This window comes from Taeniopygia guttata, chromosome 6 (genome assembly GCF_048771995.1).
Source record: "Taeniopygia guttata chromosome 6, bTaeGut7.mat, whole genome shotgun sequence".
Lineage (NCBI taxonomy): Eukaryota > Metazoa > Chordata > Aves > Passeriformes > Estrildidae > Taeniopygia > Taeniopygia guttata.
This window is the reverse complement of record NC_133031.1, coordinates 25,177,613-25,205,498: the sequence shown is the minus strand read 5'-3', so window position 1 is coordinate 25,205,498 and position 27,886 is coordinate 25,177,613. Positions and strand designations below refer to the sequence as shown.

The 27,886-nt window shown below is 44.6% G+C and overlaps 1 protein-coding gene across 5 annotated transcripts in view; it reads left to right on the top strand.

Moving 5' to 3' along the window:
* The window catches only part of SH3PXD2A (SH3 and PX domains 2A), a 245,885-nt gene that overhangs the window by 81,712 nt on the left and 136,287 nt on the right, over nt 1–27,886 (top strand). For all 5 annotated transcript variants that reach the window (XM_041717165.2, XM_041717164.2, XM_012574636.5 and 2 more), the window contains exons 4-5: nt 17,644–17,720; nt 25,710–25,801. In XM_041717165.2, coding sequence (XP_041573099.2) covers nt 17,644–17,720; nt 25,710–25,801 — 169 coding nt within the window. The remainder of the gene's footprint in view (nt 1–17,643; nt 17,721–25,709; nt 25,802–27,886) is intronic.

Here is a 27,886-nt window from a genome sequence, read left to right as displayed (position 1 = left end):
CTCCTCTTCTCCCATCAACAGCTCCCTGTGCATGATACTTACTTCAAGGGGTGGTTGTGTCCTCTCTACACCATCCATTTCTCAGTTCACCTCCCCTTGAAAAGAGAGTCCAGATGTTATAATCCTCTGGTAAGCCCTAAAACTGGCAGGATTTTTGTGTTTGTTTCCATCCTCCTTGAGTTTTATTTTCATAAGCCTATAGATTGACTTTATTTCTCTTAAAGGTCCCTGGGCTGAGAGATTGCTATTCATCCACTTTTAATTAAAGCAATATAGGGAATTAGACCTTTCACAGGGGTGGTTCTGGTGATGCCTCTGACTGTTTTTGTTAGTTTTTCTCCCATCTGAGCAAATGCTTGGAAGTGTGAGTTGGAGCTTAAGCTTTTTAATTACCAGAGAGCGAAATTACTACATTATGGTGAATTGTTTCCTTTGCAAAGGAAAAGCTGTTTCTTGGCTGCTGCTATATGCACTAGTGTAACAAAGAGAGGAGGGTTCACTGCTGCAGCCTCAGAGGATGGGAGGGTGGTGGGTGCAAGGAGGGAGTAAGGACTTGGGCATTAGAGCACTGAGGCATTTGGCGGCCTGTGGGTTTTGCAGTAGGATTTTGAAGAGATGGAAGTGGTGAGAGCCCAGTCCCTCACCCTGGCAGAATCCAGCTGTTTCCCACAGGAGTCTGTTTTAGATTGGCTGCCAAAGGCTCAGTTTCTCTTGACATTGGTACCACTAGAAGAGTATGGGTGTAGGACTGAGGGTGTCCGTAGAGCCAAGTACTTCTCTTCCCAAGTGATTTATAGTACATTGATTCCCATTCTGTCCTCCTTCAAAGCAATGCTCTCAGGCTCAGAAAACAGAGCTTCATGCAGTCAGAGGCTAGTGCAGGCAGGGAACCTCCCACTGGCATATGGGAGTCACAAACTGGTCTTTTTCTGGATCTTGGAGAAGGCAGTGAAATCATCCTCCCCAAGAACATGATTATTTTGGGTGAGCAAGTGAAAGATCTCAAGAGCAGGTCTCAGGCTGCCCTAGGGAAGCAGCTGGCTTTTCCGCCTGGAGTGTTCAAATTATTGCAGAGTAGTTTTACAGTGTGAAAGGCTCCAGCAGGAAATTTTCAGAAGAGCCCAAGTGTCATCTGACCCTGACTCCTGTTTGTGAAGTGTCAGTGTGTTCCTGGTGTGTGTTTGTGCGTGTGTTTGGAAATTTGACTTCTGTTTCAAATTGGTTAGCTATTTTAATACAATGGAAGGAAAGCTATCACCCCAAGTGGCAGCAGGCTTGCAGGAAAACCTGTATTTACCCATGGACCCTTGGGGAGAGGGGATAATCCTCTTCAGTCTCATTAACTTCTGTCTCTTGCTTCTGTCCTTGCACGTAGCTTGTTTCCGGCAGCTTCTCTTGGCTTCCTCAGCCCCACAAGCCACACTCAGGTTCTTGTGGTGCTGCAGAGTAGCCAGTGCAGGTGTTTGTGTCCCTTTCTGGGAGTCTTTGGGTCCATCTCAATGCCAGCACATGATGAAGGGGCTGTCAGACTGTCCCTTCCACACTTATGTCTTTTTTTTGCTCTCCTCTGTGGCTTGGAATGGTTGCTGTCCCCCGGGGCTCACATGCTCCATGTGTTTCTAATCTGGCGGTGCAGCCGGGCTGGTTTCTCACTCGCAGCAATGAGACCCTGGCTCCGATGTCTCTGACTTCGGTTCTGATCCATACGAGTCCTAGGGCCAGACTCTGTTCTCATTAATGGGTTTTCCATTGGGAAATACATATTTCCCTTTCCACAGTATTTCCCTATTGCAATGTCTGGAAAGGGCCAAGAAAAATTTTTTTTCTTTTCCCCATTTGCAATGCCTGGGGGCTCTGGGTGTATGCTGTGGTTCGTTACTGCTGCAGGTTTCCTGGGGGTTATAAGATGATCTAAAGCAAGCTGACTGGTTGATCTGACTCAGAAGTGACCCTCCTGAATCACTCCCAGGGAGCTGAGCTGTCTCAAGATCTGACTGCAGGAGACTGATCTGCTTGTCATTAAAAAGAAAATAATCTGTATGTCCTCAAATTATCAGAAATTTGTTAAATTCTTTGGTTTTGTATTTCCAAAAAGCTCATGTCAGTGCCCTCTTTTTCAAGTAATAGTTACTAAATTAATCTCCAGTGCAGTATCTGAAATGCACCTGTTGTTCCCTCTTGGCACATGAACCAAAATTTATAAAATATGAGCTAAAATAAGCAGTGTGGAAAACAATCATCCAGAGAAAAATTTTAAAAACCTGCCTTCTGCACAAGGCGAACACCTGTGAAAAAGATCCATTTGGTACTTTTTGTGGATAAATAGCATAAAAAATAAGGTGGTAAGTAAGACCTAAACTTTTCTTCATGTCATAAACGTACTGAATATGCATCCTCCTTTCTTGTCGTAGTGCATTGGAGAGGTGATTGTGGATGGTCAGAGAAGGTGAGGACTCTCTGCTTTGGAGGTCTGTAACTACAGGTTAAACAGACATCCCCATTAGTGCCATAGGTAGAGCTGATTGTACCATGAACCAAGGTAATGGATTTGCTGGTTTCTTTGAGTTCTCATGCTGTGTTTCTGTGATTTGGTTCTTTGGAGCCACAAGCTGAAAAGATCATGATGAAGATTAATTCAGAGTGTACAGCAACTGGACGTGAAGGGGTTGTAAGACTTAAGTTGTGGATGTAAGATCTCAGCCTCAAAAAGAGGGATTTTAGTCTACCCAGTAATAGAAACTTGTCAAAATGTAATTTTTTTCCTAAGCTGCTTCTGGTTTTTAATCAAAACTTCATGATTTCTGGACAAGTGGACAAATTATACTGGTGGCACCAGTATAATTTGTGTCACCACAACACCAGTCCCTCAGCTGCGTGTGCTCTTTCAAGTGCACATGTATGAATACTGCATTCAGAAAGCCTCCTCTCACAGAGCAATCATTGTAGCAATTGCAAGAAATTGTTTTATTTCTTCCTTCTTGTATGTCTAGAGGAAAAAGCCCAATCTTTCAAATCCAATTGTAGCCACATGGTTTTATGTAACTCAACAGGAAATACTCTTTTGTCTGTCTTGTGGATGAATGCAGGGAAAGGTTCTGCTGCATCCTGTGGGCTTTTGGGTGCCTGAGAAACTTCTCTGCTGGTCCCCACTGGTCCCACTTTCTTTCTCTTTCCATACCCATCCCTGCATTCACAGGACCTTAGTAGCAGTTGAAACTGGCCACCATTGCTGTTGCAAGTGTAGCATCAGCAAGATGCTGAGCAGACAGCCTTTGATGCTCTGTATTTCTTTCAGTCAGGTAATTTTGTGGTATGACCTGGACTTTGTTTTGCACAGGTACCCAGTGTTAATTCAGGTGCTTGGCACTTCCCTGCTATTTAGTAACCTGTTCAAAAGCCACAGAGGCATTTTGGTTGTGAACAAATTGATCTCAGGGACTGTCTGGGACACTGGGTTTCTTCTCTGGGAATAAATACTTTGGAAAATATCTTCTGATTCTTTGCAAGATAACCACTCCTCTTCAGCTGTCTCTTCTGCCCTCATGCTGCCAGTAGGGAAGTGGCATTTCCACCATGTTGATCCCCAAGAAGAGGACCCACTCTTACCTTGTACAGGGAAAAAGTGAGGGCTGGTTCTGCCTAAATCAGGATGGAAAAATATTATGCGGGGTGAGGCTGAATTCCATCCAACCATAAATAGAGTAGCATGCCCCAGAATATCTTCTTGGCCTAAATCTTGCTCAGAAGTCGAAAGTCCCAAGTACCAATAAAGTCACTGACTAATGAACATTACTCAGTTCCTTTGGGTGCTTGGCTAGGGGCACTCATAGTTTCCAGTCATACGATTGCTCCTTTTTTACTTTAAGCCATCCTGTTTTCCTTTAGTCTTTCAGCCTTAAAGAAATATTGAGTAACTCTGGTTCTGCTTCTTAATGGCAAAGTCAAGGTATTTCAGAGACATGGATCTGTTCCTGCTACCTGGAAACACCTTCTTTATCTCAGTGCCAGCTGATGTGTTAGTTTCCTGGTTTATTTTTCATCACCTTTTCCGAGACTCTCCTTCTCACCCCTTTTCCACTGGAACCATAAATAAGTTGGGATTTTCCAAGAAGTGGAGATGAATCGGCACCAGGACATCTGCTCAGCACAATTGTTTTTTGATGATGAGACAGAGACGGATTAAAATCTAAACCTGAATTTTGGCAAATGATTTAAGTAAAAGCTTTAGGGAAGGCCAGCCCCAGTTTCTGGACAGCTCATTCTTCACTGCCAGTGGAGGTACAAAGAACATCCAGCTTCCAGATGAGTCATTAGCCTGGCACACAAGGAACCTTCAATTCTTTGTGGTGTCTTGCAGGAGTTTACCTGCAGGAATAAATGTCTACATGGTACATGAGACCTGTGAGTCCTTGAGCTGCCATTGACTCCTTGTCCTGGGTCATTCAGAGCTGCAGCCCTGCACCAGCATTTAGTTCTTGCAGCATCCAGTGTTGTCTCCCTGCACCTCCTGCATGGGGTTGTCTTTGGATGGGCAGTGACTCTGCTGAGAGGCCTTGCACTTCTGTACCAAATGGAACTTCTGGTATTGTGATTTCAAGTATGCAAACATTGCATCAGCTAAATTCACTCCTGTTGTACCTGAGATGCAGGTTACATCTAAGGACCACGACTCTTTTAGGAAGCTGTGTGACTTGGAAACTTGTTTCCCACATTCAAATCAGAATGTGGGTTCATGGTGGCTTGAGTTGGGTCTCTGAGAGCAGTCCTGAGTGGCAGATGAACCATTTCACCTGACATGGGTCCAGGTGATCTGTGTTGGCTGGTTCAGGGATATGTGCTGCCTGCTTCCTAAACCAAATTATTTTTCACAGAACTAACACCAAAGTATCTGTGGACTGTACAGCAGCTGCCACTGAAATTTATGGGGATGTAGTTTCTGCAATAATTAACTACAATTCCTGACACCTGCCACAATCCCATTCTGTGGCTGTGCCATGTTGATATATTTGACCTTATGTCATTGTGGGAATTGCATACAAGTATCACTCACCAGTGAAATACCTTCATCTGTGGAATCTAGCACAGTGCATCTTGGATAGCAGCACTACACCTCAGATTGTGAGTAGGGATAAAGAAGAATCCCACATCCAATTGACCATGGCAAATCCAATTGAAACTGCAAAGGGATATTTTTCCTCCCATTAGGCAGAATGTGATTAATTTCCCATGTGGAAAATTGTTCAAGACAGACATACTCGTAAATTATGGCTTAAGAGATCCTATTACTTCCAGATCCGTCAAAACCTACTGTGCCTCCCAAAATAGCAGTAAGAAGATAATTTTATTAACAGCCTTTCTTGTTATTTGATGTATGACTGACATAGGCTGTAATGTTATTTTCTGCCAGTTTGGAACCTTCATTTAAGGATGGATGCTTTGGCATTTGTGGAGATTAACAACAATCCTTGGTTTCTGACATTTGAAATAAAAATGTTACAGAAACGTTTTTAAAATAGGGGATTGAAAGCTAATAGGTGTCAATGAGCCCACATTTTAAAACAATGCATCCTCTAGGCACGAGGACTTAAAAACTTCCTATCTGAAAAGATACACAGATTTACTGGCAGGGATTCTTGAATGATCTGAACTAGGAGGTGCTAGAGACATAACTAACTTGGCTGATCATTAAATTAACTATGCTAGATAGTTAAATTTGGAGCTGACTGAAAAACATTGGAGGTGGATCTCATAATATACATGTTAAAAAGGCAGTTTGGTGGTGGTAAGAACAAAGCAGTGAAGAAGGCAGGGGGGAGAAGAACCATTGCAATCTAGGAAGGAGATTTCTGTAGCTCTGAGGGTATTTCCATGAAAACTGCAGCTCAACAGTCAGCAGCAGTCAGAAAGCTGAAAGTGGTGTTAAAAAGAATTAGGCAAAGAATGGGGAACAAAACACAGAGCTTCAGTTGTGAAAATCCAAGATTTCCCCACACTGTGAATATTGTGTGCAGGTCTGTGTTGCCTCTCAGAAAATGTACATAATAAAGTAAGGCGCTGAGAAGGATGACAGAGGTGATTACAGAGGGGAATTGGCTTTTGTAGAACAGGAGTAAATAGACTAAAAGTCTTCAGTCTGAACAATGTGATGGTTGGGGTAGAGTAGAAGTTTGTGAAATCACCAAAAAATTTGGTGTGAGAGTGAGGAAAACAGGATTTATTTTATTTCTCAGAATGCAAAAACCAGGTGCAGCCTGTGAAATCTGAAAAGCAAGCTTAAAGTGAACAAAAGGAAGTATGAAATCACAAGCTGTGTGATTAAATTATGAAATTCATTTCCAGAGGACTCTATAGGGATCACAAAATCTGTAGGTTCAAAAATGCACTAGAGCAGTTTCTCTAGGATGAAGCTAACATTGGTTGCTAAAAGTTATTTTCTACTTCCCAAAATGTCTAAGCTCTGCTGTGCAGGAATAGAAAGTGTGTATCAGGAGAAGGATCCCATTATATATACCTTCCTCTTGCCTGTCTTCTACTATCCAATCTTGTTGACAGGGCTGGATTACAGAGATCTTTGGCCCAACCAAATGCAGCACCCCTACACCTCTGCAACAAAGTGGATTAAATCTTCTGTCCTTTTTTAGTGTGTAATAAACACTAGTGGAGCTGCATTCTTGAATTGAGCTGAACACATAGATAGTGATCTTCCATCTAGAGCTGGAGGAGATGGCATCTGTCCATTCTTGACCTTCTACTGGGAGACCACAAGTCTGCAGGCTGGACCACCTCAGAGGGGTTACCTGAGGTACCCAATAGTGTGACTTTATAACTCCATCCAGACCTGAATAGCACTGCACACCAGGACACAAAGGCCAACAGCATTTGGGGAGCTGCCATTCCTGTGTGGTGGCACAGGGAGAGAAAGACAGGTTTGTTTGTGGGGTGGATTTTGTTAGCAGCCAGTCCCGTTTGGCGGCTCAGTGTCTCTGTGGCTTCAAATGCAATTAATCAGGGCCCAAAAGGGTAATTACCAGTTCACATTCCTAATTCAGATTTCTGTGCCTATTTATGTTAGTGTTTTTTCTTTAATTTAGCAATAAAGTTGGGGTTGTTTTCATGTTTTCATGCTGCTGGCCAAGCGATCCTCATTAAAAATAAAAAAATAGAAAAACATTAGTTTCCAGTCCACCTTTTTTTCTTTTCCCTGGGAAATGAGAAGCCCATATTAAATGTGAAAGGGAAACAAAAGTGTGCATGGTCCTAGGGTCCTGGTGTCACCTTGGCTGAAGACACTTTTCCTTTCACAGGGTGAGTAATTGCCCAGAGTATAAATCTCTGAAAGAGGCTTTTTATTCTGCAGTGGGCAAAGATGTTGACATCTGACAGTGCTGTTTCCTCCTTTGATCACACATAAGCACCTTGCTGAACCCAGGCAAAGGCAGCTGGGGAAGGCTGGGGTTGCTCAGCATCCTGAGGTCCAGGGCAGCAGCTCTGTCCTCTTGCAGCCTTAACACAGCATTTACTTGCACGTGGAGGAACTGAGAGGAATTTTTCAGATTGTCCTCCACTGTCTTCTGGCAGCAGCAGGCACTGCTGGTGCCAAGTCACACTTGAGTGTAGTTTGCATTAAGTGGCCTGAGCTGGGAGCAGCTGACGTGCTCATGCACGAGGAGCTGGGTGTGAAGGAGGCTGGTTATCAGATAAATAATTATAAAATCATTTCCCTGTTCCTGTGCATCGGCTGAGCTGTGATAAGTGCTGGTGTGAGCGCTTGGAGTCGTGCAGCCGATGTGGAGCAGCATCAGTGAGCTTTGCTGTCCCTAGGAAGCCAAGTGACCAACACTGGCTCATGTTGGTGCAGGCTCCTTGTGCCACATGGACCATCATGTCCCTCTCTGCCTGCCACAGGGGTGGGTTACCCTGTGTGCATCAGCTGGGAGGCAGGGGCAGTAGGGGCGGCTTCGTGGTCAGGAGTTGGGGAGGAGGTGCTGCTGGGTGGCCTGGCCACAGACCTGACCCAAAAGCTGTTTCATCAGGCAGTGTGATGTGCTGGGTCGACCTTGGCTGGACATCAGGTGCCCATAAAGCTGCTGTATCACTCTCCTTCTCAGCAAGACAGGCCTGGGGAAATAAGATGGGAAAAAACAACTTGTGGGTCAAGATAAAGGCAGTTTGATAAAGTGAAAGCAAAGGCCACATGTGGAAGCAAAGGAAAATGAAAGATTTATTCTCTACTTCCCATCAACAGGCCATGTCTGGCCGCTTCCCTGGAAATGGAGTTTGATTATGTGTAATTATTACTCTGGAAGACAAGTGTCATAACTAAACGAATGCCCCTCCTTTCTTCTCCTTTCTCTCAGCTCTTACTGCTCAGTTGATGTCATACAGTTTGGAATATCCCTTTGGTCAGTTTGGGTCAGCTGTCCTGGCTATGTCTCCTCCCAAGATTTTGCCCACCCCAGCCTTCTGGTGGTGGTGATGGCAATGTTAGACGGCTCTGAGGCTGTGTGAGTGCTGCTTCTGGAGCAGCCAAAACACTGGGGTGTTATAACGCCTTTCTAGCCACAGGTATAAAGCACAGCACTGTGCTCTGCTGCAATGGGAAAAACCATCTCCAACTTAGCCAGGTCCAATGAATACCTGTGGGCACAAGTCCCAGGTGGGTTATTGCACTGCAGGCTCAGAGGAGGCAGGACAAGGGGTGCAGGTCTGGCTTTGAAGTTAGCACAGGTTGGTGCAAAGGTGACTGCACCAGTCAGAGCCCCAGTGTGTGCCTATTTCCCTGCTCCTAAAGCACAGAAACTGGTCATCCCTGCTTTAAAGTGCATGCTTTGTGAGCCTTTGAAACGGCAATAGCTTTATCAGGGATCAGACCAGGCAGAGAGAAAATCCCTACCAGAGATTGTCTTAATAACACTTAAAAGTAAGATATATTGAAGAGATGTGTCTGGAACCAGAGGATGATGTCTGTGGTTTGAGCTTCTTGATGAGATTCTTGACTCAAGGGCCAGCCAGTTTTGGTCTGGTTGTTGTTCAGCAGCTTCTTCTGTACCTGCTGTCATCTAGTGAAAATTCAGCTTAAAACTAGTCAGCAGTTTCACCTGAAGGAATCCAGAAGAGCACTTTGATTTAGGAAACAAGAACAGTGCTCTGTTTTGCAAAGCACTGGGAATTTCATTTCTTGCTACAGCTCTCTGAAATCCTAGCTGGTGAGTTCCAGCCTCTGACAAGCACAGACATCTAGTTTGTTTGCTGACATATTGTTTCTTTGTTTAATTTCTGTGTTAATTGGTGCCTTCCAAATACCACAGCTGCTTTGTGGAGCAGTGCCTATCTGACTGCCGAATTTTACCTCCTGCAGTATGGAACACGTGTAAACTGGCAGCTGACTTAATCAAGGTCTTCTACTGGAAAGAGTTTTGCCTCTTTTGTGGCAGAAATGTAGCATTTGTTTTCAATTAAAATAAATGAACAGGAAGATTTTTCTGGCCCTAGATAGCAAGGTAGATGTATTTTCATTCTACGTGTGATCAGCAGAGGGATCTAGGGACTGGCTCTATGGCTTTTATTAGGGTGTGCTCATTTTGTGACCTTGTGAAGCCACCTTTGCATCCCTACCCCTCAATTTCCACTTGCAATGTTCCTGTAAGAACACACGCTGTGGCACCGCGTTATTGCATGGCCAGCCTCCCTCTAATAATAACTTTGATCTACGTGGTATGAGTGCAAATATTGTTTTATTCACAGCTCCAGTTCTCAACCAGCTCTAGGGTGGAGTCTCCCAAGCACTGTTATTGCCCATCACGCCAGAGGATGTGGCTGGCACCTTACTGTGCTTTTCCAGTGTAGTTTGGCCAGGGTGTGGTGCACATCCATCTCCCTGCAGTGACCCTGCTGTACGGTCTCTTATCCCAGTGGATGTAGCCCAAAGGCTCCCTGTTGGCAAGGCTGGAGCTGGCCCAGGGCCTCTGAAGTAGTCTCAGGCTTAGTGTCACACCAACTCCTGCATGAATGACAGGTCTCACCAGGCAGTGTAAATGTTTTAATAGGCTCTGTTCCTTAAGGCTCCTGCTTTAAAAGACTGAGGTGGGACCATATGGTCCTTTCCTGAGAGTCTATACCACTTAGTGTCAGTAAGAAGACACCTAGTGACTTTACCAGACCCCAGTGAGCAAGCTGGTACTTGATGTGGGTTTGGAAAGAGCAGAGGCAGAGTTTTATTACTGTAGTTGCAGGGACATGGTCTTGTCCTTTAGGAAGTGTATTTTTTATGGTTAAAGTGGAACAAAGGCACTTGAGAGTTTCTTTCCTTGTCCTTCTCAGGAGTCAGTCACTGAAGTAGCTCAGATGAAACAACCGTTTGCACCAGCAAATGCATAATACCCACAGGAACTGCTCCTTCCCAAAATTCTTGGGCCAACATACAGCGATCCACATCACCCCACCACTGCCCAGGGTGTGAAAGGTATCCTGGAACATTGCTCTGCAGACTGTGGAGCCCTAATGATTTGGAAATCACAGGTTAGGAGCCACTAACTACCTTGGCCAAGGTAGGACAGTGGCGACAGTTGATACAGGAGGAAAATCAAATGTTTCAGCAATGAGATGTAGTGGTTGATGCTTCTCTGTTTCTCAGTTTGGTGCAGTGTTTAGATAGTTTGATCATTATTTAAGCCTCAGTGGTTTTGCACATTAAGTGTCTTGATCCTGGGTATTTGGAAATGGATCTTTTTGGAGTATGTTCAACAAAATGAAACAAAGAGTGCAGTGGATGTGATTCTTAGGGGAGAAGCATGCATAGGTAAGGATGATGCTTTGGATCTGCAGAGGCTTTCCTGGTTTTCTGTGCCTTTTGCTCACAGAGTAGCAAAGATTATGTGGGGAGCAGGACACTCACTCCTGCATCCTGTGTGTGAGAAAGCCCTCCTGTTTTCCTAAGGCATCATTTCTCAGGTGTTTTGAAAATTTGACCCTCTTTTGGCTCCTTGTCTCTAAGGGACTGGGAATTATCATGGGGTTGGTTCCTCCAGGTGAGGGTGTGCTAGTTGCTGGCTGCAGGTGTGAGCACACTCCTCCCTCTGCCCTCAGACACACTGACTGCTTTCTGCAATTAAGAGCTCTTGGCTGTTTGCAGGATAATGCAGCTCTTGCAACCAGCAATTACACACAAGTCCACTTTCACCGTTGGAGAAGCTGAGCTGTGTAGTTCAAGGAGGCACCAATTTCACTGCAGAAATTGAAGACTTGGCCCACTGAATCAACACTTCCAACATTTTACAACCACCCACAGACTGGGAAGTTCAGTTTTAAGGGTTCTGGGGACTAGTGCTTGTACTGAGATAATCTTGTGTGGGGTAGATGCTTTACTTGGCTGTTTTATGGTGGTAAAGTTTTACTGATGGGTCTCTGTGTTTGCTGGTGCTCATAGACCAATGCGCAGGGAGCTGCCCCACAGTGAAAAAATGGAAAGGATAATTTTGTGCAACTTCTGCCTGCCCTTTCCAGACCAAACTCTATCATTTGCCTACACCATGATTCCTGCTTTGCTTTGGAGAGGTGAGAGATTTGCAGCTGGGATATCTGAAGAGATGATTACAGCAGCAATGGGTTGTTTGGGTCATAACAGCAGGACACAGAGCAATATGAAGTAGCTCAGCTTATGCAAAAATATTCTACCAACATAGCTTGAGATTTGCACCCCATGGCCCCCGTCTGTCACTGCTGAATTTCAGTGTCAGTGCTCATGGCTTTCTCCTTCCAGCTGTGCCTGATGCTTGAATTCACAAAGTGTGTACTAGCAAAGCTGCTCTGGAGCTGATGCTGTTGTCCCTGGAGGATAATAGGCACCCCTCCAGACACCAAACCAGCCAAGTTCAGAGGTGGGAGCTCTTTGGAAGGGAATGCAGCCTCGCCACTTGCCTGTTTTTGGTTTCCCTTTCTAATTATTCATGTAAGGGCATATTCTGCTTATCACTTCTAATGCAGGAAGATTTCTCTTCCTGGTGATACTCTTTTATACCAACCATGTTACTTCTCATGTTTTATTGCTTCTCAGGGATTTTCTTTAACATTGCAGGCTATGGACATTAACAACAGGATCCAAGGGCAGGAGGACACTGTCCCCACCATCCCCCACATCTCAGGGCAATATTGTTGTTGCTTATGTGGCTTTCCTGGCTGCCCCATCTGTCTCCATCACCTCTTGTCACCTTCCATAGTAATTCCTGCTGATTAGCAAAGGCCTTTATCAGCTGAGGCTCTTTGGCAAAACAAGTTCAGCCAACAGTTCTGATTCTGTCACGAGTTTCTACTTATTAAAAAAGTCCTTCCCCCTCCCACTGGTGGAAACACTATGAATCATTTCCCTCCCCTTTCTTTGTCAGGAGCAAATGCCATCAGTGTTAGAACCCTGGCATTGACTTTCTGACTCCAGGAAATTATGGGTGAAACAATCCATGGAAACTGGAATCCCCATTTAAAAGTAAGATATTATTTTGTAAGGACCACACCTCCGTTCTGGCTGCTATCAGATTGCCACCTGATTGACAATCACACGTACTTCCATGAGAAAAACAAATGTTTTGTTCTATTCCATAGCATTGTGCTGTTGATTTGTCTATTTTACAGTGCAAGGTGGCAGTGCATGTTTAAATGCCCTATTTGGGAGATAGATTGTGTGTCAGGTGCCTCAGAGTTTTGGCAGGACCCTGAGGTGGATGTCACAGCTTAAATGGGTTGAAGGGAATTTGTGTCATATTTGATTGCAGGCCTGTGCTTATTTGGTGTAAAAAAATAATTCAAACAGCCATGTGTAAGAATTAGAAGCCTTCATAAAAATACTTGAGCAGCAAAATAGTTTTAGTTACACAAGAAGAAGCTTCTTAGCTCAAAAGGAGAAGCTGTAACTGCACGAGGGCTAAATTTTTTATTTTTATTTACTGCAACTGATGCAGTGGAACTGCCAGAAGAGTCTGACCTCACCTCCCAAGTACCTCTGAGAAGCTGATCTTGGGTTGCACATATTGCTTGGCAATACATACAGACCTCATGCCTCCCGGGTTTGCAGGTAACAAAGGCAGAGGATCAACAGCCCAGTAACAAGAACAACATGAAGAGGCAGAAGCAGAAGCTCTTTCCTGCTCCTGGGAGACAGAACTGACAGAACCTCTACAGCTGCAGCTTCTGTAGTCAAGGCAGCACATGTCTCTTTTAAACGTAAATCAGATGAGACATCAGAGTACTTTTAATGCTCCCTTAGTCTTCAGGCTGTCCACTGTAGAATGTTTATCATATGGCTTGCTTCATGTGCTGCATTCTGAAGTGTAGTGTTCTGAATTGTGGTGATGGTGCTTGAAATTCAAGATTAAATGTCAGTATGCATTTGTCCATCCTGCCTTTGATAGTGTGTTTGGTCTCTTCTTAGTCTCTGGCAGAGGCTCTTTGCATCAAACAACCAATCCATCACTCAGACATACCTGGAAATGAGACTTGAGCTCAGCAATCAGAGTAAGACCAAGAGATGAATCTGTTCTCTGTCAGATTTGGAAGGGAGTTAAAAACAATTTCCCTGCTCCCTGTTGGCCGTGCAGCACCTGCTGCTCACTGTCGGGCTCCAAGGGAGCAGCAGAGCTGGCAGCTCGGGACTGAGCCACTGGCACAAAGCTGGGCAGATCACAAAGGCATCCCTAGAAGGTCTCAAGGCCTGGATATGCAGCACCTCTCCTTGGCAGTGAAAGGTGTGATCAGGAGATTTGTTTTAGAGACTGTCTTAGAGCTTACAAATCACCAGTCAAGGTCAGTGGCTGCTGACAGCTGGCATCTGCTGTGATTGTAGGGACTATGTTCCATATGTCCCCCTTCCTGAAGAGGAAAGGCAGGATTCTCCTGCTAGGCATCCCCTAAGGGACTTGCAGTGTTTCTTTGCCTGGTGGTGCCTGGTGCTGTCCTCCCTCAAGACCATGCTTCACAGTGAGCTGGCCTTCTTCCCTGTACAAACCACATCCTTGGCTATTATAAACCATTAGGCTGTGGACCCTTCTGGTGCACCCAGCACAGGTCTGTGGGCTAATGGGAGCACCAGAGTGTTTGGATGCATTTAAACCACTTTGTTCTTGGGCCTCATGGCACTTGTTAAAAGTCTGTGTTACTCCGAGTATGAGGTGATGCAGGAATAAAGTGATATTCTGAGGATACTTTTGAGCTTACAGAATCAGAAGCTGCCAGATAGACAATCTCCTGCATAGCTTTATTCTTCCCACTTTGTGCACCCACTGTGTATACAGGAGGAAACTTAGGTTTTACAAGGGAAGAGGTGTGTGGTCGTGAAATTAAAGACTGCATATATATATATACACAGACACACACACAGATGAAGGGATTGCTTAGGATGTCCTCTACTGTGTTAAACCTGATACTTTGCCTCTTATCCATATTAATTTCCTAGGAATAATATTTTCTTTAGAGAAAAAATGATAAAAATAAATACTGTTATCCTACATGAGCAGCAGGGCTGGAGCCCTGTCTTTCCCACGTCTCTCTTCCCAATTGCTGCTGTCTTCAGAGACTTTCCTAACATGTGCCAGACCTCCCTTGGCCTGGTCCAAGCCTGGCACACCAGTGAATGAAATACTTGCATGAGGCAGCGTCATCTCATGTAACCTTTGACTTCCCATCTGAATGGACACAGACTTCCTGTTCACTTCCTAGCTGGGCTGCAGCGTGGTTAAAAGCCACTTATCCTTCTGTAAAATGGGGCTGTAGTGTCTGAGGAGGCTTAAAAGAGCTGCAGTAAAATTCAGGAGAGAGGAAGCAGCACTCTATGTACTCACAGAAAATAGATCCCTTCCTTATATTCCCAGAGGAAAAGCCAAGTGGCGCATAAACCACTGCTCCACCCTCACAAGGAAATTGTCTGGGCTGTTCTGCGTTTACCAGCCACCCTGGGTCTTTTCCACTTGATGTTGGTGCTGGGCAAAATGCTCCCTTCCAGTGCTGTCCAGAGGGCTCCTTGCTGGCTGATGTGCTCCTGCTGCCCAGCTCTTTGCCTTCCCTGGATTGATGGTGACCCTATCTCCCTTGTTAGGCAAAGCTTTCCATTGATGGGGTCTGCACTCACTTGGAGAAGGTAAAGCATGTACAACATGTGTCTCTCACAATCCCTTCCTTTTCCAGTCCTGTGGGACCTCCCTTGCTTTCAGAGGAAGAGCAGGAGAAAAGGGGGAGCTGGAGAGAGCAGTAGTAACTCACACTGGGTCTGCAGTGGTTCCTGCTGGTCGACTGGTGGCTTCGACTGAGCCCCTATCAGCACAGTCTGTCTTCCCAGACAAGGGAAGAAGCTGGGCACTTGGGAAGCTGTCCCTCCTTAGAGGTACTTTGGTGACCCTGTCAATGAGACTGCTCTGCCTGAAGACCTCCAGAATTTGTGAGGAGATCCCCTCCTTGCTGCTCCTCAGAACTGGATATGTTTGCAGAGTGTCGTTGCTTTTCTTCTTGTTTTTTCTTTGTTGACTGACACTCCATGGTGCTCTAAAGTACCCAGTCTTCTCCAGATCTCAGCTTTGAATGCCATACTGGACTGGGCAGCTACAGATCTTTCCCACTGACTTTGTCGAGCCTTTTCCAGTTTCCAGTAGTAGAAGAAAAATCTTCCTTTTGCTGATGGGATTAAAGTGAAAGCACCTTCTGGGCTTTGTTTTGTCCTAACACCACAGTTGCCCTGGTATTTTCCATCTCCGTTTAAGGACTGAATTAAGATTCATCATATCCTGGGGTCTTTTTTGTACTCTGTTTAATATAACATTCTTTATTATTACTTTTAGGAAAGCTGAGTTGCATTTACAGATCTTTCATGTGTTTAAATCTTTGCTTCCTTAATGTTTTTATATGGTCACCCATTCAACTTTCGACTCATGGCTTGAACTGAAAACAGGAAAGCCAGAAAGTGAGAATGTTTCCAAAATGTAGTTTTCTCTTCGCAGTGTGTTTATAAAAGTTGCAAAAAAAAAAAAAAAATAAAAAAAAAATTACCAAGATCTCCCACACCAGCATTTCTGGAGCACTGAGAAAGGACCTATTCCTTTCTCTGTAGCTACCCCTACCTCTTTCTGCCCTAAAAAAGCAATTTATTGCAGTTTTGCAGTATAAGTAAAGTGTGATCCTCAAGGCAGCTAATTCTCACCGTTTACCAGATAGAGAAGCAGGAAAGCAAGAATCTTTCAGTGTGTCAAGAGTAGGTCAGTGCAGGAGGATGGAAGGGTCACTTTCCTTCTCCAGCTGCTTTTTACTAAATTGCTCAAGCTGATGCAATTTGACTAAATTGCTCAAGATGATGCAATGTCTCAGACATCCATTGAAGACTTCCCATGACCACAAGGCATCGCATCCTACAGGGATGGCTCAACATCAGCATAGTAATGAGATAACCACAGGCAACCCAGAGAGAGAAATTGATGGCACCAGGAAATGGCTTTACCTCACAGCACAAACTGATTTGTTGCCAGAATTGGGGATATAGATAAACCACTTTCTCCTGTCTGAAACAAAAGGCTTTAACACCTTCCAGATTAGCAGCTATGGAGGAAAAGGCAACCAAAAGGGGCAGTGTCTGGGGGAGATTTAGAGCCTTTGCTACTGGCCTGTCAAAGGCTGCCATTTCATTAACCTCTCAGATTGTGTAATCAGATGAAGTCAAAGCCACATATTCAGATTTTGGATCTGATTTCATAGTCCAGTTTCTTATCTCACAATCTATGGATGAGTATCTTATTTGCCTGTTGGCAGAAGTTTGGAGCAGGGTGTGGTATAAATGTTGTGGGTTTTGATAGATATTTCACGGACTAAATAATGCTGTTTTCCTCTACCACAAGGAGAACATGCAATTTATTCTTGTCTCATTATATTAAAAGAAATACAGTACAAAAGGAAAAGGGAAGAAAACCACTGAAAAAGGATATAAAGATACAATTCCTTGTAGCCAAAAAAATACCAACTCTATGACATCCTTGTGTGTGGGGAAACTCAGTTCCTAGATTATTTTGATAAACTTTGTTACAATCAGTTTCACACAAAACCCAGTTGTTTATTTAATCTTAACTGCTTGCAGAAATGTCATCCAGTAAGGACATGAAGGTTATTTTTTTTTTTTAGTTTAAAAAAAAAAGAGTTTGTTTATTTTTCTTCTGTTATTTGGTTTCTTTGTGTAGATTTATAAGGGCTCTGTCACCAACAGTCTTGTATTTGCTTGTGAGCTGGGTGTGTGGTTTGTCTGCCTGGAAGGGCAGGAGCATCCACAGTGGGAGGTAGCTGAGTGGGGAGCAGATGGAGCCCAGTGATGCTTCCTGCACAGCCAGCATGGACATGCCAAAGTGGCCCTCAATTAGGAGCAAGTCATAACATAGTGTCAGTCCATTCCAGGATAGTGCCATCACTATGAGGGAACCAAAACCCTTTGTGTTACCTCCTTCCGTAAGTCCCTCGGTCCCCTTCTGGAAGCTCACACAGGCAGGACTGTGGTGGCAGTCATCCAGATCTCATGCTGACAGCCATGGTTGGAGCCAGGGATGAAGCTCTCTCTGCCTGGTGCTGCTGTGTTGTCCCACATGGCAGGTGACACCCCTAACCCTCCCCTTTCATGTGTTCTCTCCTTAGGCAAGATCCTGTTCCGGAGGAGCCATGTCCGAGACGTGGCAGTGAAGAGGCTGAAGCCCATCGACGAGTACTGCAGGGTAAGGGCTCTGGGCAGGGCAGCCCTCCTGCCTGCTCAGGGGGGCTCAGAGCACCACCAACACTGGCATTTCCCTGCTGAACAGTGCTGACATCCATCACAGGGAAGGATGGGCCTCCCAGTCACCACCAAGACTACCAGGGCAGGTGGAAACAGGCTGCTGTTTGCTCCCACGGTCCTCACAGCATTTTCCTTGGCAAACCTTATGTACTGGTTTGGTGCCTCATCCACTCAGTAAAGGCTCTAAGCCTCGCCTGCCTTAAATGTGGATTTTATTTCTGCATCAGCCTCGATGATTCAGAAGCTAAGCAGGCAGAGTGGCACGACTAAGGTGATGTTTTCCTCTGTTTTCTGTCTGTCTGTCCCCTGGTGCCACATGAGGGACAGTGGTGGCTGGTGCAGCACTGAGGGTGGACCTGTGTCTTCCATGAGTGCTTCTCCTCATAAGTGAAAGCCTCAAAATGTATTGCTGGACAGAAAAGCATGACTCTGTTGAGAAGACTATTAAGCCACCTAATCTTTTCTTTCTAAACTAGAGTTTATGATTTGATGATAATTCATTCTCTGTCAATAGAATAAATTCATTTGCTTAGGCAAGTAGGATTCCCAGTTTTTGCAGATGTGTTGAGTCCGTCAGCACATTATTTAAACCCCAGACTTCCTCTCTTATTTCCCTTGAGGTTTTCTTTCCATTTTTAGAAAGTCAGAGGAGCAGGTGGAGGGGTGAAAAAAGCATTCCCAAGAACTTCTCCAGTCAGACATTTGCTCATCCAAAATTGGAAGCAGATTGCCAAAGTGCCTGAGGCGTGCTGGGGGTGGTGGTGGTGGTGAAACCCATGCCATCTGCACCCCCGGGGTGAGGAAGCTGCAATTAAAGTCTTCTCTCATGAGATCAGGCTTTCTTGTGTGACAAGTAGTGTACTGTCTTCCTGCTGGCAGCCAAATGGCTCTTTCTGAAATATGTGGGGTCTCACTGGGTCCCCAGCCACCCTCCTTCAGACAGGAACTGCCGGCGACAGGAGCGGCGAGGGCTGGCTGACGTCAGGGTTCACCCAGCAGATGCAAAGTGGGGAAAGCAGTGACAGCAGTGACCAGGGGCAGCTGGTTCTCTGGGACCCCATTGTCTGTGCCCCAGACAGACCTGACCTGACCCAGCCAGGCCTGCTGGGGCTCCACTGGTCATGGCCAAGGGATGTGTTGTGGCTGAGGGCACATTCGCTGACCCCGTGGTGCTGTGATTCCTGCTCTCCTTGTTTCCTTTTTTCTCTCTTGGAGAAGTCTGGCTCAGGTCATAGAATCATAGAATGGTTTCACTTTGGTTCAGATCTTCTGCTGCTGCCCAGACATGGTTGGATACGTCCCTGCAGCCAAGCTGTTTACTTAACCCATATTTTGATAGATGCTGCTTTTGTGAACAGAGGCCCTGCAGTGTTGCATTAGCTCAGTTTCCCCCAGCCCAGTGTTTTCTGTCTCCAGTAGCAGCCACACTGGTTCTCAGCACTGAGTATCACAAACCTTTAGTGACTTCTCCAGAAAATTATTCCAGTAGTCTCTGGCACATACGTTTATTGTGCTTGATGTAGTCTCTTTTTATTTCATTTGCAGTTTACTGTAATTTGTATTTAATTTGTCTTTGTATCCACTTTCTGCTTTTCTACCTCTATCCAGTGGATGTTTTGACTCTTCAGAGAATTGTATGGAACTGTAGAGCAAGAGCATAATTTTTGCATGTTCAGTCCTGCTTCTATAAGAGCTTAAAGCTTATGTCCCATGTTACTCCTGAAATGGGTAGGCTGACAAATTTGAAAAAATTAGAGAATTGTGCTGGAATGATGTGGGTGAAGCTGATGGAATAAATGTAACGTGGGATAATAAAATGAATAAATAGAACAATAGACCTCTGTCCACTGAAATCTGTGTGGCAGCAGAGGAGGGAGGCAGGTTCAAATGCAAAATTCATGGTATTTTTTGTTTGCAAGATAAGAGTTTTCCATCCATTTTACCTGTCCTGGAAAGCTGAAGCACAAATGGGGGATGCAAATGTTTGACCATTTGTTGTCTTGTTTTTGCTGACTGTCAGTGTGGAAATTTGCATGGCTGAGAAGCAGGTCTTACTCCTGCTGTGTGGATTTGTTTGTGGTTTCTGTGCCAGGAATAAGCAGAGGCTGTCTTAGAGTTTGTAGGGATACTTGGCAGTAAGGAGGGGTCTGCAGAAGATTCTGTATCAGGGGCATGATCCCTCTGGACCCTACAGCTTCAGGCTTTGTACCCCTCATGCCTGGGTTATTTCCAGTGCATTGTAGCAGCTTAGAGAAATGCCATCACAGGGGTAACTAAGCCAGTGGTTTTGCTAAGACTGCAAGAAAATTTGAAGTTGCAATAAAAACTAGAGGAGTGGGATACATGGGAAGATTTCCAGGAGTTTTCTCCATAAAAGTGCAGAGTCTGGATGTCCTTACTGTAACCTGAGTGAGTTACCAAACAAACAGTGTTTTGCCAGTAAATGTGTGCTGCCCATTGGCATTAGTCTCTCTGGATGATTTCCCTCTTAACTGTAGGCTTGGAATTAGTTTAGTGTGATTTAAGGTCTTCTGGGCTCATTGGGCCTGATTTTCTAAATTTGTTTAGGAATTTTTGCCAATGTGAAAGAAAGAGCAACTTCATAGAGCTCCCTTCCCCAGAGGCATTTTATTTATGAGGCTTTTGATCTCTCAAACACACCTCTGGTGAGTGTTTGTCCAGAATGTACCATCCTGTCTTCAAGAAAGACCTTTCAGGTCAGTGGTTCACAAAACTGTCACTCTGTCCTTTCACAGCCCTCTGGGAAGACACAGGCCAGAATTTGCTGGCTCCCATATTTGTGTGTGCTGATCCTAATTGAGGGAAGCATCTTTGTGCAGGGAAGACCTTAAGATGCAACATCCCGTTGTCATAAACACTAACCTAGATTTGTCACATGCCTTCATGCTGTCCCATAAAGCTGGATATGGGTTTAAGTAGAATCTTAGGGGCGTTTCTGTAGTGAGGCTTGACTACCTAAATGGGCAGCACCTAAATAAAAAATTAAATGAGCAAGTCACATCAGTGCCAGGAAGCACTGGTCATTCTTTTATTAAGGTTCAGTATTTGGGAGGCCATACTTCACAAACACAATTCCCTTCCTCTTGGTCTCTCAGTCCTGCCTCTCTTTCAAGGTTTAATCCTTGAACCTGTCAACCTTGTACCTGGCAGGTACACAGATGTTTCTCTCTCTATCCGTTGTACAACTAAGTTAGTTTGATAGAAGATGGAATAGTAGTCCTGGTCAAGAATGGGAGTTTAACTGAAATGCTTTCAAAATTTATCTGTCATTAGTGAAATACTTTCAAACTTGATCTGTCATTTTTAATCCATGTTTCATAATCCCAATGCATTTAGACTGGCTGCAGCAATGAGAGTTAAGTTTTTGTAACGCTCCTCTCAGCACCTGGGGCAGAGCCTTGCTTTCCATTGTGTTATGGTGGTTCCATGCCAGAAGCTCTTACATGTTCCAGTTACTTCCAAAACTGCACCCTCTTTCTTCCTTTTCTCAACTCTTTATTTATTTCCACTTCTTCTCCAGTCTGAACGACCACCATGCATTCTTCATCCACTTCTCTGCCTGACTGTCAGTGTTTGCCATCCACCACTTCAGTGCTTTAGTTCAAGCTTGAGGTTCTCAGCCAAACAGAAGGTGTTTTCATATAGATGAAACAATTTATTTATTTGTTCTCAGAAATTATCTGTTTTAATTGCACCTTCCCCCTTGCTGGGCTCATGAGCATTCCCCAACATCTGGCTCGAGTGACTAATGTTAATGAAAATTATAAACAATGAGAGGAAAAGTAAGGGAGTCATAACTGTGCAGTATTGTGAACTGGCACTGTGTACGTGTATGCAGAGCTGGGAATAAACCCACTGGATATTAGGGATTTAAAAGCTGTGCATCTGAAGTGTCTCTAGAGGCTGTGTGGAGACAATCAATGATTCACCCCTTCCAGAGCTAGACACCCATGGCAGGTGGTAGAAAAAGCACCTTCTGAAGATGCTGCTCTTTCTCTAGCAATGGTACAAGTTGATACACAAGTGTGACCAGTCTCCCATTTAAGACACATGAAGTTCAGTGGGGTGAATACCATTCTGTGCATATACAGTACATGTGTGCTGTGCATCTCTACACATACACATCTCTATATCAGATTTTTATAAATGTATCTGCAAAAATGCAACCCACAGGACTCAACACATTGTTAGGAGTGCCTGCAGGGTTTTATACCATGTGTTCCATGAAGCCTTTGAGCTGTGACACAGTCCCAGGGAGCAGTTTCCAGTTCATGTAACCTTAAGCAATGAACCCCTGCCTGCACTTGGTGCTCTGCTGCCTTTGATTGCTGTGTGTGGCACACAGCAGCTTTCCACAGCAGCTTTCCACAGGTGGGCTGGTGCTCTGAGAGTAGCTGGCCATCCCCAGCACCAAGGGCTGCCTGCTCACACCCTGCCTAATGTTACAGCTTTTCAACAGCCCTTTGAGTCACCTGCTCTGCAAGACTGTAAGCTGTAATGTAGAGACAGACATCATCCCAGGCTGGAATGACACATAAAAGCCTATCTCCTGAGGATGTGTGAGGGCTGAGCAGTGCACGTCCGCCTGTGCACGCCAAGCAAGGAAACATGCTGTTACTGATAGTACTTGATGCTTGTGCAAGGCTGAGTTCTGCTGGCTGGCACTTTTTATCTCTCACCTTTCCTGTGCAAGTTCCTTGCTGTTCCTGGATGCTGTTTGTAGCTCTGTGTGTTTACCTCTGGTTTTCACATCCCCAGAAGAATGTTACTCCTCTGTCCTTTCTGTCCTTTGGGTTCCTCCTGTCTTTACACTTCTTCCCTTGACCCTGCACTCTTTCCTTCAGGCTTTTGCAGCTCTGCCCTGGAACTGTCTTGCTGGAAATGCCAGAAGCTTGCATTTTCCCCTTGCAAAGTGACAGTGATGTCCCTGATCTCCTCAGTACACTTATTGTTTGCTCACTGGAATTGTGTTGGCTTTGATTTGTTCGTGTGAGAAGAGACATTTGTCTCGCTAAACAGTGTCACTGCTCCCTGCTGCTATTCAAAATTTAATAGAAGGATCCTGATTGATTTTATACCCTTGGTTGCACTTTTTAAAACCATTTCTTAGAGTTTCTTACTACTTCTTTGGGTTTTGTTCCCAAAAAAAAAAAAAAAAAAAAAAAAAAAGTAAAAATTGACTGGTTTGACTTTACACCTGAGTTTCCCAAAAAACATGCAATGGCAAGTCACTGTGGAGTGAATTTCAGTCCATCCCTGTGCATAAGGCTGGAAATTGCAGCACGCTGGGAAATGATTCAGAAGGAGAAGAACCAGCCCTGCCCCAGGGTGGGAAGATGGATGGCTGGGTGTGGAAATGACTGATTGAATTTTATCCAGTCCCTGCAAAAGCCTGGAGTCAGAGAGGTGCTTTTCAGTTATCCCCCTTCAGCTCGGCAGGACCACAGTGCTTCTGGGGATTTCCAGGCAGCCAGCCACTGATTCAGGGGGTTCAGATTTCCCAAAGCTTCCCTCAATTTAGAAGCAAAAATCTCCATTCCTCCATCTCTGAAAACCCCAGTGCTCGAGCTCAGTGTTGACATCTGGAGCCTGGTTCTTGGGAAGGGTGACTCTGCAGGGAAGTGGCGACTCTTTGGGAAGGCGTCTGATGTCCGAGACCCCCCGCACTGGGTGTAACTTTGGGTTTCCCTGGTAATGATACGTATCATTTGCACTGCTTGTTCTTGCCCCATTGACTGTGCAAGATTGAGCCCTTTGGGATTTCAAAACACACTGTAGATATTGAATATCTGAGCCTCCTAACCTTTCTGCAGATTAAGTATGTTATTGCTCAGCATTGTAAGGGAGTAACTGAAGATATATCCCAGATGAATTTGATGAAAAGAGGTTAAGTAACCTGCCCTAACCAAAAAGGGTGTGAGTAGTAGAGCCAGTGCTAAATATTAGCTCCATCCACTGTTGGTTAGACAGCGCTGCTTTGCTGTCTCTTGCTTGGAGTGCAGATGAATAAATGTTATTTATGCTCTTGTTAGCCCGTGCTAGTGAGGCATTTCTCTTTCAACATGCTGTGATCATTACTATTCCTGGGCACTTCCTGACTTCCCAGTGTTATTCCTGGTTTGCCAGCTGGATGCATGTATTTATGTACAGTAGGAAAAAAGGCAGACCTCACACCTTTGTTACACTTCTAGACAAGTTTGAACAAACAGAGGTGGAGACCAGGGCATCTTTTGTTCCTGTAAAAGTGCTTGAGCTTTTCAGCTGTTCCATTTCATCCTACCTTAGTGCAGCAGCCAGTGGTGCTTACCCTGGCACTTTCACCCACCAAGCTGTTGCCCAGCTTCTGCATCTGATGCTGCTTCCTTTGCAAGGCATCTTTTTCAGCTCTGTATTGCAGTTCCACATGACCGAAGGCCAGAGTCTCATTTTTTTTACAGGCCTAGTGATACCAAATGGATTTTCCTATTGTTCTTCTAACATCCCTTCACAAAGGAAAGGAAAGCTGTAGGTGTGGAAGCATTTGACTGTGAATTTCGGAACACCTCAAAACAAGACCCCCATCATCTAATCTGCAGTTTCATAGCAGGCTTTTTTCAGCTCTTTTCCTTCACATCCCCAAGCAAATGTAGTCTTGGAAACAAATCTGGCTACTTCTAAAGCCTGATTAAAAAGAGCTGTGATGGTAACCAACTGCCCTGTCCTGCCTTTGTGCTTTGGTTGGACCTTCTGGCGTGTCTGACCAAGATCAGTCAGATGTCTCATGGTTAATATAACCTGTTCACCCTAATGCATCTTCATTTAGTTCTGCTGCAATTCTTCATCCATCTTTCAAGATTGTTTGTCCTACTTTCAACTAGGAGAAGAGCCAGACAATCTCATTTTGTCAAACAGGTTTACAGCAACTCTAAGAAGCTTGGTCTATATTTAACCTGTGGCCTATTTTCAGCATAACTTAGCGCAGGAGGAGGTGAAGTCCAGCCTCTTTTCCTCTCCTGGTTGTCATTTCTGGAGGCAGACTCAGAGTCATGTCACTGAGATCTGCTGCCCCATCTCTGTGGGCTGGGGACAGCTCCTTAACTTCTTTTGGCACCATAAGCTCTAGATTCTGAACAGCAAATTCATAGCACGTTTCTGCCTTGTGTGCTTGTCTTATTTTAGGTCTTGCTTTCCAGTACACTTCAGCATAATGTGGTTAATGCCCAGACTGTACTTAGCTATTGCTGACTGTGACAAGTGCCATGTCCCTCTGGCAAGGCGAGCACACAGACACTGTTAGCCAGGATGTGCTCTGCAACCTTCTTCATGCAGAAAAAGCCTCTCAGTGTTTTGGTTGGGTTTGATTTGTTTTTTTTTCAGACATGTAATCAAACTTCCTTTCCTGTTAATTTAGGAGCAAATTGTTGTTTGATTTGGTTTGGTTATGGGTTTTTTTTTAGCGAACTCTGCTTTTTGTGGACAGTGCTGAATGAAAAGCTTTCTGGAGCACATTAATCTGTTGTCTCAGTAGGTGTTGAATTTGTGTGCATTGACCTAACCTCAGCATTTGAGATGCTGTGCAAGCCCATGTCACAGACTGTCCCAGCCACAGAGCATTTACCTGTGCAGCGTCATGGTTTTGCACTTATGGACCAAATTCTGCTCTTGAGCACATGGCAAAATAAATTACATTAGATGATTCTAAGAACTGTTGCTTGTCTGAATTCATTACTTCCTACCTGACATTTGCAGTCAAGGCTTGCATTTTCCTTTCTTCTCAGGTAAGTAGCCAGGTATGCTGCTGTCCTTCAGTATTCCTTTCCCCCTGCCAGGACTCTTTTGCCTCCATGTGCTTGGTAGTTTAGATGTTTGAGGCCATGTTTCAAACGTGGCTCATGTCTAAGTGCTTCTCACACTCTGTTTTGTTTTGCAGGCACTGGTTCGGCTTCCTCCCCATATTTCACAGTGCGATGAAGTCTTCAGGTTCTTCGAGGCTCGCCCAGAGGACCTTAACCCTCCAAAAGAGTAAGTGTTGTGATGGTTTTCCAGTGCTGCTGGTACATTTTGATTAGCTGGAAGGAAAAGGTCATTTGTTTTCATTAGTGCTGTAGATGTGGGAAGAGATTTTGTAGCTTTCAAGTACTGCCTAGAAAATGCCCAGCAGTTGCACACAACCACTTTGGGTGAGTGGAGGACAGGGAATTCAAGCAACTGTCAGACATAATTTTCAGCCATCCTCCACCCACTTTTGCAGCTTCTTGCTCATGGTTCTAATGAGGGAACCTCCCCTGGTTTGTAGGTTTTACCTGATAGTCATCACCAGCGAGTCATTTAGTTCCCAAAAAGCATTGGCTCAGTAGCAGGGGGAAATCCTGCCAGTAAGCACTTGGCTCATAATTACCAGCTGCTTCTTTAAATGTACTCCTGCCCAGAGATACTTAGTTATCAGTAGGGAGCAAGACTGTGGTCCAGATCCAAAACTGTCTCTGGAGAGACTATTCTTTCTAAGCAGGAAGCCAAGAAAAAGAGGAGGGAAAGAGTTCCCATTAAACACGAGAGAGAATTGTAGCCTTTACCTTGGAGCAGACAGGCTGATTCATGCTGATGGAGTTAGGGTTCATAGGACTAATTCATCCAGGGAAAGCACTGGCAGGAGGGTATTTACAAGCAGCAGTGCTGCCTTGCCTGGTATTTCCTTTTCTCTTTCATCCCAAACAGGATATATTTTATTGTACTCTGCAATAAGATTTTGACTTTTTTTTTTCCCATTGTGCTTTGTGCTGCTTTGTTGCATGATTTGAAACCTGATTGCAGGCTGTGTTACTGGAATTTGCTTTCTCCCCTGTTTGCACAGCCCACTGGATAAGGAGAAATGGATGCAAATCTTATGGGCTTTGGGCACTTCAGCACATGCAAACCTGTAGTTATCAGAAATACTTGTATTGGCTTCAGTTGTCTGCTCCCATGCTGGGGAAAAAGAGAGGAGGACTTTTGCAATTTGATTTCCCAGACACTGTTCCTTGCACATGTGTGGGTTTGTACAAGGAGATGTATTAACATGTACTGAAGAAATCACTACTAGTATTGCTGAGAGCAAAGTCCTTTTTTGTTTCATGAATGAAGGAAAGAGCAGTTTTAAATCAAAAGTCTGGATAAAGAACTGCTTTTTTATTTCCTATCTAGCCTTGTTTTAGGAAAATGTCTGGTGAGAATAAATATAGTTGCTTGTTCATTGTTAAATGCATGTTGTAAACTTAGAAAACATTGCAACAAAATAAGCCTGTTACACTCTGAGACCTGCTGATTATCACAGTTTCCATTTAGGGTCTTCAAGTAGGTTTGCAAAGGTTGCTTGATCCCACAACACCACATTTCCGATGCAAATCCCCGTGTGCCAGGCAGAAACAGACAGCCAGAAGAGGAGTTAGGTCCTAAGAGTTATGGAAGAGTTCACATGGAGGATCTCAAATAGAGGTTATGAGTCTGCTTTCTGTACTGATGCCCACCCTACAGCACCTCTGCAAGGCAGGGGCCTGGGACCCAGACCCACCCCCAGATGTACATTAACCATTATGGCTTACATCCCTTGTCCCTACTCAAAGTTGTAGAGGGCCTGTTTGACAGCCTTGCAGGAATTTTCAAGTTATCCCTTCACTCCCCTCTGGAAAAACAAAAAAGACTAAATGTTCTCAGCCCAAGCCTTGCATCCTATTCCAACCTAGTAATAAGTGTGATTTATTTCCCTGGAAAATGTAGAGCAATAACCTGATTAAATCTCACTTCACTAATGTCTGCAAGACATTAATCTAGAGGGGTTAAAACAAATCCTACCTCGTCTTCTGTAAGCAAACAGATCTTAGGGAAGGTGTCTAAGGTTTCTGCTGGGAGTGCTTCACAAAAGATGTATTGTTGAAACTGAAGATTAGTCTCTACAAAAAGATGATGTAAAAGCCAACGGAAACATCTTAGTGTTTTTCTTCTGTGAACTGAGGGGGAAGGGAGGAGATCTGAGGCTCACTGGACCACTGTGTAGGGTCTGGGGGAAGGACACCTCCAGGGCGATTCTGAACCTCTAAAGGCACTGCAGGAAGGAGCATGATTCCAGAGAAA